Source organism: Dermacentor variabilis, chromosome 5 (genome assembly GCF_050947875.1).
Source record: "Dermacentor variabilis isolate Ectoservices chromosome 5, ASM5094787v1, whole genome shotgun sequence".
In the NCBI taxonomy this organism is placed as follows: Eukaryota; Metazoa; Arthropoda; class Arachnida; order Ixodida; family Ixodidae; genus Dermacentor; species Dermacentor variabilis.
Window position 1 is genome coordinate 202105680 of NC_134572.1, and position 12493 is coordinate 202118172.

At 47.5% G+C, this 12493-nt stretch overlaps 1 protein-coding gene across 1 annotated transcript in view; it reads left to right on the forward strand.

Annotated features, from left to right (window-relative positions):
* Positions 1-12493, forward strand: part of LOC142583441 (nuclear factor related to kappa-B-binding protein) — a 588296-nt gene that overhangs the window by 108378 nt on the left and 467425 nt on the right. Inside the window, exon 7 of the mRNA XM_075693910.1 lies at positions 4328-4529. Coding sequence (XP_075550025.1) covers positions 4328-4529 — 202 coding nt within the window. The remainder of the gene's footprint in view (positions 1-4327; positions 4530-12493) is intronic.

Genomic DNA, 12493 nt, shown 5'->3' on the forward strand with positions numbered 1-12493 from the left:
AAGCGTATGCAAGTTATGTGGTGAAGAATATCAAGAGTGCAAAGGTGCGACTGTCACAGGGCATAAACTCTGTTCCTTAATTATACATGCATGCACCTGCAGTGTCCTGTCACAGTACAAGCACCGAGATGCCCAATAATTGTACTGGCAGGCTTTTAAAGCTATTTGAGACATGGCTGGGACCATTTGAGCCCTTGAAGGCAATTAAAGGTATGCATTGTTTTTTTCCTGACTGCCTGACTTTTCAGATGTTTCCTGGTCCCTAAAGATTCCAGAAAAATTGAAAATGGACTGTGTTAGCCAGCTGTGATGTTTCGTTCGAGAAATACATTGGGCAGGACTTTGGTGGTTCTGTGAGGCAAGCATTCATGGCTGTCTCTTATATGATACAATATAGATTGTGGATTGTTTTAACGGGACAGCATTAAGGGGCTCGTCTCCCAGAAAAGCCGGTGTCGTCGGTGTCAGCGGCGTTGGCCGTGAACGATAAATCCCAGAAGGTACTTGATAAATAAAAAAACATCTTGCAAGACGGGCTGGCTGGAATCGAACCAGGGTCTCCGGAGTGTGAGACGGAGACGCTACCACTCAGCCGGGACAAAAACGGGACAAAATCGCCTCTAGTGAATGCGGTGTTGCCTTAGAAACGTGCCGTAGAAAGTTATACTGCAGTGTATATCGGTAATTATGACCATGCAACTTACAGAAGTTGCAGTTTCACGAGTAGCAAGGTACATTTCCGCTACATTTCTTCTGCGCACACGCAGAGCCATCTTGCGGCAAACACAGAAGACCCCCTCCTCGCAATGTACGGCGCTGCCTCGACATGTGGCGTGCCACTCGCCCCATGATCGTGTCCGCCTTCATGGCGCGTCGGGGCCCGGCTATCTGTGCCGATCGCGACGTTTGGCTGGCGTAGTGCGTTTGAGTAGGCAATGCGAACGGGGTGCAATAACGCTGTTGCGTTCCACTCTTGAAGGCAAAGATTAAGCATCCTCCAATTTCTTGTTGGAGACTTTAGATGCATGTTTCCTCACAAAATAATGAATTTGGTAGCAAACTTTATTGCTTGCATGAGCTATAATTTTTATTAGAACCATTATTGGTGCACAAGAGGTAAGAAAGGGAAAATGCCAGCAGTGTTTACAATGAAAAAAGTGGGTGGGTGTGGGGGTCTGTCATGTTCCAGGAGCTAATAACAATAGAAGCAATAAATAACTCTCAGAAGAGAAAAAAAAACAAAGTTTTCTTTTAGCTTGTGCGAAACTCATTATGATCTTGCATTGCAAAATTATCATAGAACCAAAGTCTATAAATGATCTCACCAAATTTAAACAAAACTTGTACTAGCTGGAGCTGTGAGAAATATGCTCCGTCTCATAAAGCAATGTGTCAAGTTGTTTCAGTAGTTCTGATATTTTTAGCAAGTTTACTGTAATTAAAATACCATTTTGAATGCTCCAAAAATATAGCCCTAACTGCATGATGTATCATATATAATATGCAACTATTCTGGCTCATAAATTTGCAACCAAGTGTTTTTCCTAGAAAGGTGACGTTGGTTTAAGCATATCTGGCATAAACAACAACTTACCTAATTTTTTGGGGGGAGAAAATAAAAATTCATGCAGTAAACTATTAAGAGGGGGTATGCCAGGCACTGTGCCCCTGTATAGTAAACTAATAAACATCCTAACATATTCATTTGCTGACTCTGGGGGAAAGCTGTGAATAGGTGATTTATATAACTAGATTACCGTATTTACTCGATTCTAACGTGCCCTCGACTGTAACGCGCACCCGCTTTCTGTGACCAAGAAAATGTAAAAAACGATAACCTAGATTCCAACGCGCACCCGTTTTCCATGACCAAAAAAAAAAAAAAAGAGTACAATACCGCACACCTCGTGCTTTCATATAGAAATACTATTTTCTCTCATTTGGAAAAAACAGATCTATTCCCAATACACTAAAGTTGTGATGAATAAAAACACAAATGGAAGTGGCGTACCTTGCCGCCAAGATTTTCACTGCGTCGGTACGAGTTGTGTGGGGCAATAGATGTCACTCGTCATCGCTCTAAGACAACTTCTTAGCACTTTCAACAGACCAAAGCATTTCATCCTCAGTGCCATCCATGGCATTCGAAATCCCGCACTTCTTAAAGGCCTTGTAGACCATGGCAGACGGGATTGTGCACCATGCATCTTTCACCCATCCAGCAAATTCCTGCAGTGAGGCACGCTTCATTTTATTGACGGGCGTGAATTCGTGGCAGCCACTGACAAGCCATTTGGTGTAAAGCGCCCGAATTCTGTCTTTCACTGGCTTGTTCAAACAAACATTGAGTGGCTGGAGCTGCGATGTCATGCCGCCGGGTTTCACGACAAGCTCGGAGTTGCGTGCAGCCAGCTTGTCCTTGATGCGCTGGTCAAGGTGGCACCTGAACGTGTTGAGCACAAGCATCCCACACAGACCCAAACTGCTGCCGGGTCTCTTCTGCCAAATGTTATCAATCCAGTCAGCGACCAAGTCTGGGGTCATCTAACCTTTTTCATTTGCATGCACAATCACGCAACTTGGAAACACGATTCCTTTCGGGAGCGTCTTCTGTCTGAAGATAAGGTACGGGGGCAGCTTGTGCCCATCTGCAGTGCAACAAAGCACTGCAGTGACTAGTTTTGTGCCAGTGACCAGCTTGTGCCCATCTGCAGTGCAACAAAGCACTGCAGTGACTAGTTTTTTCGTGGCCGGAAGACAAAATGCGCACTTGCTTCGCCCCCTTCTTTTTGACGGTTGTGGTGACAGGCATGTCAAAGTAGAGCAGCATCTGATCGCCATTTCCAATCTGTCCGAAGTGGTAGCCGTTTCTATGGCGCAACTTCAAAACCTACCGCTGAAAACTGCGATTTCTCTTCATATCCTTCTGGCAGTTTTTGGCTTATCCCTGTCCGCCTTCGAAGAAAAAAGCCTTTTTCTTTTCATAAAACTTGATAGCCAGCACCTGCTCACTTTGAAGTCACTCTGCATTAGCCCTTTCTGTAGGGCTAATTGCATCGCCCATACTTTCAGCAGATCGATTGTCACAGGCCGCTGTGCCACTTGCTGCTCTTGCACGTGTTCTGCGAGCAGCTCTTCTATTTTGGCGAAGGGGCCCTGCTTCGGTCCACTGAAACCTTGCCTTGTTGCTTTGCTGGCAAAAATATTCTCATTCTGTTTGCTCCAGTCCCGCACGGAAGTTTCGGGAACTCCAAATGCCCATGTTAGGCGGGGGGGGGAGGGCGGCCCAATTTCCGTCAGTCTCTGTGCACATGATAACTTTCCTTTTAAATGCAGCGTCATGGTGGACTCCGCATGTCTTCGCAGTCGGCACTTCCATGCTGATTGAATAAATGCAGAAAACAGGAAGACAAGTGGTAGACTAGGTTACACCAGCGCCTGGTTACACGCACAACATGGAGGTATGCACATGGAGGAAGCTACGGCAGCTAGGCTAGAAGCGCATACGAGGCGGCCATTTTTCGATTGCAGATGGCGATATGGTAACGCGGATTTAGGGTCGTGCTCGATTCTAACGTGCATGCAATTTTTGGACCCATTTTATCAAAGAAAAGGTGCGCGTTAGGTTTGAGTAAATACGGTATATCTTGAAATATTTTTTCTGCCTTTGTGTTTCTTAAGCGATTCGTTGGTTAGCTTGACAGAAATAAAACAACCCCTCTAAATTATACAGAGGTGGAGGAACAGGATGTGTGGTTATTGCATTATAATCTCCAGCATTGTCTCAGTATCCAGTATACGTATGTACTTTCTGCAGCATCAACAGTCTGTGTAGGTGTTGCAGTGCTCTGGCAGCATGACTGCACTATCTGCTACTTGCACCACAGCATTGGATGGTTGTGGCAGCTCTTGCTTTGCTACTTTGGTAATGCAAGAGCAGTAGTCTTTCAGTTTAGTGCGGAGCTGCACATATCGGTACTCAATTGTGCACAGTGCTTTCCTTTGAAGGAAGGTCAGAGGGAGCTGCATCTTGACCGCTACCTTCTGCAGATGCTAGGTGCATTGGGCAAGTGCTAACCTACGAGGCCAGAACTTGGAGGATGACAAGGAAAGTTGAGGAGAAGCTAAGAACTAGACAATAAGTGGCGGAGCAGAAAAATGATATGCATAATGTAAGACAACAAACGAGGTTAGCAAGACACTAGGCAGGGGTAATTGGAGATCGCTGGGAGGAAAGTGGACATAAAATAGGCTGCCAATGGCATGGCAGGTGCACTTGTTGCTATGTAGTGCTCTTGTGACACCCATGAGGTGCTGTTGCGTGCAGCGACTGCTGGACGCTTGCCTGGACTGGGGTCCATGGGGTGGAGTGCCCCGTCCCATAGGAGGGGGTGCAGCTGGGGGGTGTGGAGGCCCCCGCCAGGTGCCTCTCGCACAGCGCACCCGCTGGCGTTACTGCACTGAACTGCAGGAGCTGCGTGACCGCCTGGGGCAGCCACGCACCTCAGATGAGGATGATCTTTGCTCTGGTGAGTCAGAATTTGCTATTTCTAGTCCTGCTTTTGCACAGCATTTCTTACATTTCGTGAAATAGTAAAGGTCCTCATAGTGCAAACAAGGCATGCAGACATGTACACAAGAGAAGAGAAGTGGACAACACGTACGCCGGGAAGTTGCATTTCTTCTTTGCATTATGAATCCTTACCAACTAGGTCAGCTTTCTGTTGTTTTAGGTAAAGGACCTGTTCACCTTCCCCAATGGTTGTGACCTCTGAAGATATCTAAGAAAAAGTTCAGAGTACCTTTATTGAGGTTTAATTGATGATGAGGGTATATTTGAACCTCATTATAACAAATGTCAATAAAATGACATTTGCAGCTTAGCTCCTATGATGTCGGAATACAGGGTGCCAAAGAGCAGCAGTCTGTGCACCACAGTTGCGGCGCAGCTGGTCCACAGTCCAGCTCAAGCTAAAGGAAACAGAGAGAGGAACCTTGGTGCAGTGGGCATAAATGTGACAAAGTATTGGATGTAAGCACGTAGACAGTGCTGGACCAAGGTGGGTTTGGGGGGTTCAACTCACTGAACAGGAAGAAGTAGGGGTGTGTGAATATTTGAAATTTTCTAATAGCTTATCGAATAGCGTCATATTCGATTCAGTTTTTGAATGGAACAGTCACTATTCATAAATGTGAATTTATCTCGATTTTGAATATTTCACAATGTCAACTGCACCAAAATTAACATAAAGTTGGAGCAAAAATACAGTAAACTTTCACCCCCGTGGGCATAGCATGAGAAAATGCGTAGTGGAGCAGGCTGCATCACTTAAGTAGACATACTTTACATGCTGTACAGCGATCATTTGCACTCTTTTAAGAGCCCTGTCCATGTGAAGAAACTACTTGTTTGCTCCTATTGATCCATTTGTGCTTTTAAGAATGCTTCAATACTATGTAATGACAGAAACTTGCTAACTTTAAGAGTATTGAAATGTGAACATCATTTGTATTAATTGTGTTAACGGCTGCTCATTATTTGAAAACTACTTGCAAAGCATTCGATAGTCAACTCAATTCGATTTGCTTCTGGCACTGTTTGATGTGGTCTCAAAAATCACTATTAACACACCCTAGAAAGAAGTATTTCATAACCCTAGAAAGAAGACTTTTAGAGTGCAAGGGCATTGAGACGACACGGATGAAAGGGAAATGCAATTTACTCTGACATTTTGCTTCCCGTAGTTGGGACATTACGAATGCAGACCTGCTAATGGCCATTAATAAAGCGAGCACACGAGAGAGTCTACTTCACAGCGCTCAAGCCCACAGGCCATGGTGGATAGAATGACATTTGAGAAACTTATGTGGGGCAGCTTCGTGCACGGGCCAGTGTTTAGGTATTTGTGAAGTGAGCACACAACTTCCCATGCCTCGCTCCGTCCCTCAGGTGTGTATGCCAATATTTTGCATGTAAAGACAGACCTGTGCAAGATGCGTAATGACAGGTTGCATAGTGATTAAGGGAGAGGAGAGAAAAGATTTATTGATGAAAGTCGATGAGGAATGGAAACGTTGGCCGCATCTCTTGTATATAGAAATTTAGAGCCCATGGTGGTGCATACTGAGGTGGTAATAACCAAAATTTTTATACAATGAGTGAGGCACCTTAATATGAACACATATATTTTGGCAGCTTATGTGCTGTTAGGGCCCTGTTTGTTAGGGGCTGTAGTGCAGTCATAAGTGGTGGTGTGCATTTGTTTGACAATGTAGAGACTCATTTGACTTTGCACTGTAGTCTTGTGCTGCAATAAAATCAGTGACTGCACGTGTCAAGCATCGTTGTGATTGTCGCGTTCTCTGTTCGTAACAATCATTCAAATTTTACATCTGCATTGTAATTCAGCACTTCAAAAAAAAAAAAAAAATGAGAACATTTGGTGTTATTTTAAACAAACGAAGTGGTTGCTGTGATACTTGGACACAGTGTTTTAGCAACTTCTTGTAGTGATGTATTCATCATTACGTGACTTTTGTGGTAACGTGAAACATCAATGAGGTGGTGTGAGATCACTCAGCAACAAAAAAGAAAAAAATCTTGAGATTTTTTCTTTATTGTTGCCGGTATCATGTGGCAGGATACAATTGATCTTAGGCATTTACTTGCATAACTGAGTTTGTGACTGAGATTAGTGGTTATGCGACAATCCTTAGCTATTTCTGAAGGGCTCTTCTATTATGTGGATATACCGTTACACTGAAATAATTTTGCCCTATAAGTGAATTTTCACGCTTCAGTACTTTTAATATCTGCAACAAAAGGGGAGCAGAAATACAGTACTGCAAGAGGATCATCTGTAGCATTGCAGTCGTTAGACACAGGACGTCACAAAACTGAGTTGCTGGTGGCTAATATAATGCACTCTTTAGTGGGCTCTTGTTGGCTTGACAGAAGGTAGCGGCCATAATTTTCACAAATAAAGAAAACAGTGCAATAACATTGACTCTTGAAAATAAATTTAACAAATTTTTGCACTTTTCTCATGCACGTAAGCATGCGAAAACATCCTTTTTATAAAATGCTTCATTTTTACTGTTGCTGCGAAACAGAAAAAAAAAGAAAAATGCATGTGAAGTCACACAGCAATCCTCACACTGCGCACTCACTCAGTGCCGTACCTTGTTTAAGTAAACTTAGTAACTACAGTCAATGACCGATTTTTCGGACCCTCTAGGGAATGTAAAAACGTCCGAAAATTCAGGCAGTTTGAAAAAATGAATGCATGCAAAAAACTGCGCCTTTTTTCTTTTTTTCTCGGATCTAGAGGTGAAGGGCGAAGTACCAGGCTTCCGAAACCCTGCCAAAGCATCAGTGAAGTGGCTATAAAAAAACGCATTCAAAAACTCTGTATGCAGCCGACTGCCGGTTTGTTATGTACATGTGCATCGTCGGGCAGCCGGTTTTATTGCTGCAGTGGCTTGAAGAACTTGTTGATTGTTCTTTGGACGGCGTTCCGGTTGCATGCGATCATATTCACCTCGATCTGAGCAAGGGTCATCTCAGCACTGTATACCGATGAAAGAGTCAACAGTGCTCGCGTCAACTCGGCGCTTGTAGGCGGCGCAGGCATTGGCTCCTCATTTTCAACATCGGAGTCTTCTGAATCCCTCACAACCTGACTCCTTGCTCCATGCCGAACTCCTTGCTCACGTCAGCCTGCGATGGGCCGCTCACGACTTGCTTAATGATGGCGGCTTTCTTCTCCATCGTTAACCGACGGTACTGCTTTCCACGCTTCGATGCCATCGGCGAGGACGACGAAGACGGAGTGGGGGCCATCCTTAGGCAGGCGAAATCCTCAAGTTGCGAACAATGGAGTTCGCAGACGACTGTCGGAGCACCTAGGCCTAGCGTCGCAGAGCACACTTGACAACAGCACAACCACACACCACGCTAGCCAAAACGTGGCCTACGCAAACAAATGAAATGGCGCCGCTCCGGAAACTCCGCCGGAGGCGGTAGCGGAAGTGCGGCGATGACCATAGCCAGCATGGCTCTGTTCCGATGAACAGAGCCAGCGTGTGATGGCTAGATTTGGCTAGTTGTGGTTCAAAGCGGTGATATGCTTCGGCTGCAAGTCGATTTCTTGCGCAAGGGCGCTGCGCGAAGAACCAAAGGACCTTCCGTCGCGTCAAAAAGTCCGGAAAATTGGACGGCGGGGGGTTCAAGCGTCGAAAACTTCAAATTTCCTTATACATTATTCTATGGGGCTCGTGGCGGTGCTGCGAAGACGTCCGAAATTTCAGCATGTCCGAAAATTTGTGCGTCCGAAAATTCAGTCGTTGACTGTATTCTGTATTTGATAGAGAATCAAAAAAGAAGTAAAAGGTATGTCTGTATGCATACAAGTGATAAAGTAGAATCACAATAACTAGCTACATGTAAATTCACTGTACAGGATTACAGGCATTTTTATAACCAGTGTAAGAATAGCAGAAAATTTCGTTGCACAACAGCAGTGCCAACAGAATAGGCTGAACGCAAGCCGAACACCAACAAAAAGCACCGAGGATGTACCAAAACAGAAACAATGTTTTGCACTCCTTTCACAGATAGTAGGAATGGGAGGACTATATATTGCTACGGAGCAGTATTTGCGACGACGAAGAGGTGAGCAGCGTGAAGACGACGACGACGATTAGAGGCTAGCGCGGGCTGTTGCCTCTTGACCAAGTGCGGTGTATCTCATTGTAAATATACTTGATATAGGTTTTCGTCTGCATCTTCCTACGTAACATATCTGGTGGAGGTGGATGTGGCCTGTACCTCGTCACGGAGCTTCGCAGTGGACGGTATGTCGAGCCTTCCTTCATGGCTACCGGCAATGACAACTCGACTCCGCCGGCTCCGACACCTGCTGCCATTTCGACGACCTATATCACTCTCCCCGCTCCCCGTGATCTTGGCGTATTCTCGGGCAAAGATAGGGAAGACGTCAGGGACTGGATCAGCCTGTACGAACATGTCAGAGGCAATAACAGGTGGGATCCTACTATCATGCTTGCCAACGTAGTCTTTTACCTCGGTGGCACACCTCGAGTTTGGTTTCGTGTGCACGAACATGAGCTTACCAGTTGGGATTCGCTTAAGCAAAAGCTCTGAGACTTGTTCAGCAACCCCTACGGTCACCAACTTGCTGCCCAGAAGGCGCTTTCCGGACGTGTGCAGACGTCAGCAGAGCCCTACGTCACGTACATTCAGGACGTCTTGGCACTGTGCCGCAAAGTTGACGCACACATGACTGAGTCAGAGAAGGTTTCCCACATCCTCAAAGGCATTGCCGGTGACGCCTTCAACTTGCTCGTTTTCAACAACGTGGCGACGGTGGATGCAGTTTATAAAAAAGTGCCGCTGCCTGGAACTCGCTAAAAGCTGACGTATCGACCAGCAGTTTGCCCGTCTGCCCAACACCCCAGCGACAGCTTCCTGTGCCGACGCTCCTCGTCCCAACACTGGCGATGTTACCAGGATCGTCCGGCATGAGATAGAGGCCGCCTATCCGGCTGCCTTCGACTCCAGCCCCGTCAACGCACCTGCAGTCATGGTTTCCCTGATCCAGGCAGTCTTCCGCCAGGAATTCGCAAACATGGGTCTTTACACCATCTGCTCGGCCCATCGCCCTGATACCCACCCGGCGTCTTCGATTCTGCCCTGTCCCACATCTTCTTACCCACCACGTTTCCGCAACCCATCTGAATGGCGCACTGCTGACGACAAGCCCATTTGTTTTCACTGCCATCGAATCGGGCACATTTCTCGGCACTGTACCAGTCGCTATAGTTCCCCGACCCGGTCTACTTATACTGCATACTTTCGCCCCTCAGTTGGCCCTTCTCGTCCCTATGCCGCAGCTTCGATAATGCCGCCACTGATTCTCCTGCGCCAAACCGCCCCTATTCTTGTTCGCCTTCGCCCCAACGACGACAATCTCGCTCTCCCCAGCCCCGTCGCTCCTATTCGCCAACTCCCTCTGGACGCCCAGCCGGAAAACTAGACGATGCAGCGCCTCGAGGTGACGCTGCATTGCTCCCTACCCCGCCAAATCCTCTACTGACGTTGCCCACTCATCTGAACCTTCTTGACGTGCAAGTCGACGGTGTTTCTTTGTTTGCTCTTATAGACACTGGGGCGTATTTGTCGGTAATGAGCGCTGACCTTCGTAACCGGCTGAAGAAAATAATCACGCCCGCCACCACGCCTGTTCTCCGTGTCGCCGATGGTGGAACAGCCCCCGTAATTGGTATGTGTGCCGCCCGCATCTCCTTCACCGATAACTCCAATATCTTGCTATTCACAATCATCACCCACTATCCCCAGGACATCATCCTCGGCTTAGACTTCCTCTCCGCACATTCTGCTCTCATTGATTATTCCACCAGTACTCTCCGCCTCGACCTGCCTGTTCTGGATCCCGCTGAACCACACCCCCAGTCACTTCAGTTTTGTCGACTTCGTTCGCTTGCCATCTTTGGCACTGACTTACGTTGACTTCGTGTCATCCCCCCCACCAGTCCCCGACGGTCACTACATCGCGGCTCCTATGCAAGACGTCCTCCTTACACACGGGATCACAGTACCTCATACAGTTTTATCTATTACGGCGATTGCGTCTACCTGCCAGTGGTCAATTTTGGCTTGAGGACACAAGTGCTGCCACGCGGAATGTCTCTGGCCCAGCTTTGCACATTCGAGGATCACTCAGTAGCTTATATTGCAGTAGACGACAATTCAGCCGATCTTCCTCTACCATTGCAGTCGGCAACTTGTACCATCGCCGACTTGCAGAAAATGATTGCGCCCGACATGCCGTCTGAGCACGTTTGTGAGCTCTACCGCGTTCTGTTTTCCTACTACGATATTTTTTACTTTAACGATCGTCCTTTTGCCCAAACTACAGCTGTTAAACATCGCATTAATACCGGCAATGCCCCTCCTATTCATCACTGCCTGTATCGATTGTCACCGGCTGAGCGTCAAGTTATCACGCCGAAGTTTGCAAAATGCTTGCCAAGAACATTATTGAACCATCATATAGTCCATGGGCATCACCTGTCGTACTGGTAAAAAAGAACGATTGCTCATGGCGCTTTTGCGTGGATTATCGGCACCTTAACAGGGTTACCAAAAAGGACGTTGTGGGGGGTTCTCTCACACCCGTACCCTTGGGACAAAGGAACAACCACGCAGTAGAGCAAACAATCACAAGGGCATTTATTGCACCTTTCATAGATCAATGCCTGCTAGCCGAGTTGCTATCCACAAAACATGCCGATGGGCACGCGACAAATCTAGAAGTCCGACTCACCGCGACCGGATAGCGAGCGAATATGTTTGCCCCATGCTGGATCCCAATGCCTGGTCATTCGTGTGTATGGTCACACGAACGGTGGCGCGTTCGAAGGCGGCCACGTGAGACGGTCTCGCAGAAGCATGGATCGGCGCACGCGTGGCACGGCACGTCCGCACTGCTTGCTGTCCCGAACCAAAGAGAGGGTGCCTTGTCTTGCGGCGCCCAAGTAACCCCGCCTGTCGGCGGCATTAGCAGCGCAACACTCGCGCCATCTCTCGTACTGCGCCTCAACCACTCCGACCGCCGCGGGCGCAAGGCCACACCGCGAAGCCGGATTACAGGAGACGCGCTATGCAGGAAAAACATATCAGGGGACGCGCGAGAGTCTCTCATCCCCACATCGTGTAGCCCCTACCTCGGATTAATGACGCCCTTGACTGCCTCCACAGTGCTCGCTACTTCTCCTCTATTGACCTTTGCTCAGGCTACTGGCAGATTGCCGTGGATGATCTCGACCGCAAGAAGACTGCTTTTGTAACACCCGACGGTCTTTATCAATTCAAAATGATGCCGTTCGGTCTATGTAACGCTCCTGCCACTTTTGAACACATGATGAGCTCCCTTCTTCACGGTTTCAAATGGTCCACGTGTCTGTGCTGACGACGTTATAGTATTTTCCCCAACGTTCGCTACGCACCTCGAGCGCCTCTCAGCAGTCCTGGTCGCTTTTCGTCGAGCTGGTCTGCAACTCAGTGCATCGAAGTGCCAATTCGGCCATCACCAGATTACCGTCCTTGGGCGTCTCGTCAACGTGAACGGAGGGCAACCGGACCCAGGCAAGATCCATGCTGTTACGCACTTCCCTGTTCTGAAGTGTGTCAAGGATGTGGGCAACTTCATTGGCCTTTGTTCGTACTTCCGCAATTTTGTGAAAGATTTCGCGGCCATAGCATGACCACTAACCGAGCTTTTGAAGAAAGACGCGCCTTTTCAGTGTGGGGATAATGAGGCCTCTGCATTCTCGCATCTAATCGACCTTCTCACAACCTTTCCCGTTCTGGCCCATTTCGATCCTTTTGCGCCTACCGAAGTCCGTACTCATGCCAGCGGTCACGGAATTGGCGCAGTACTGGCACAAC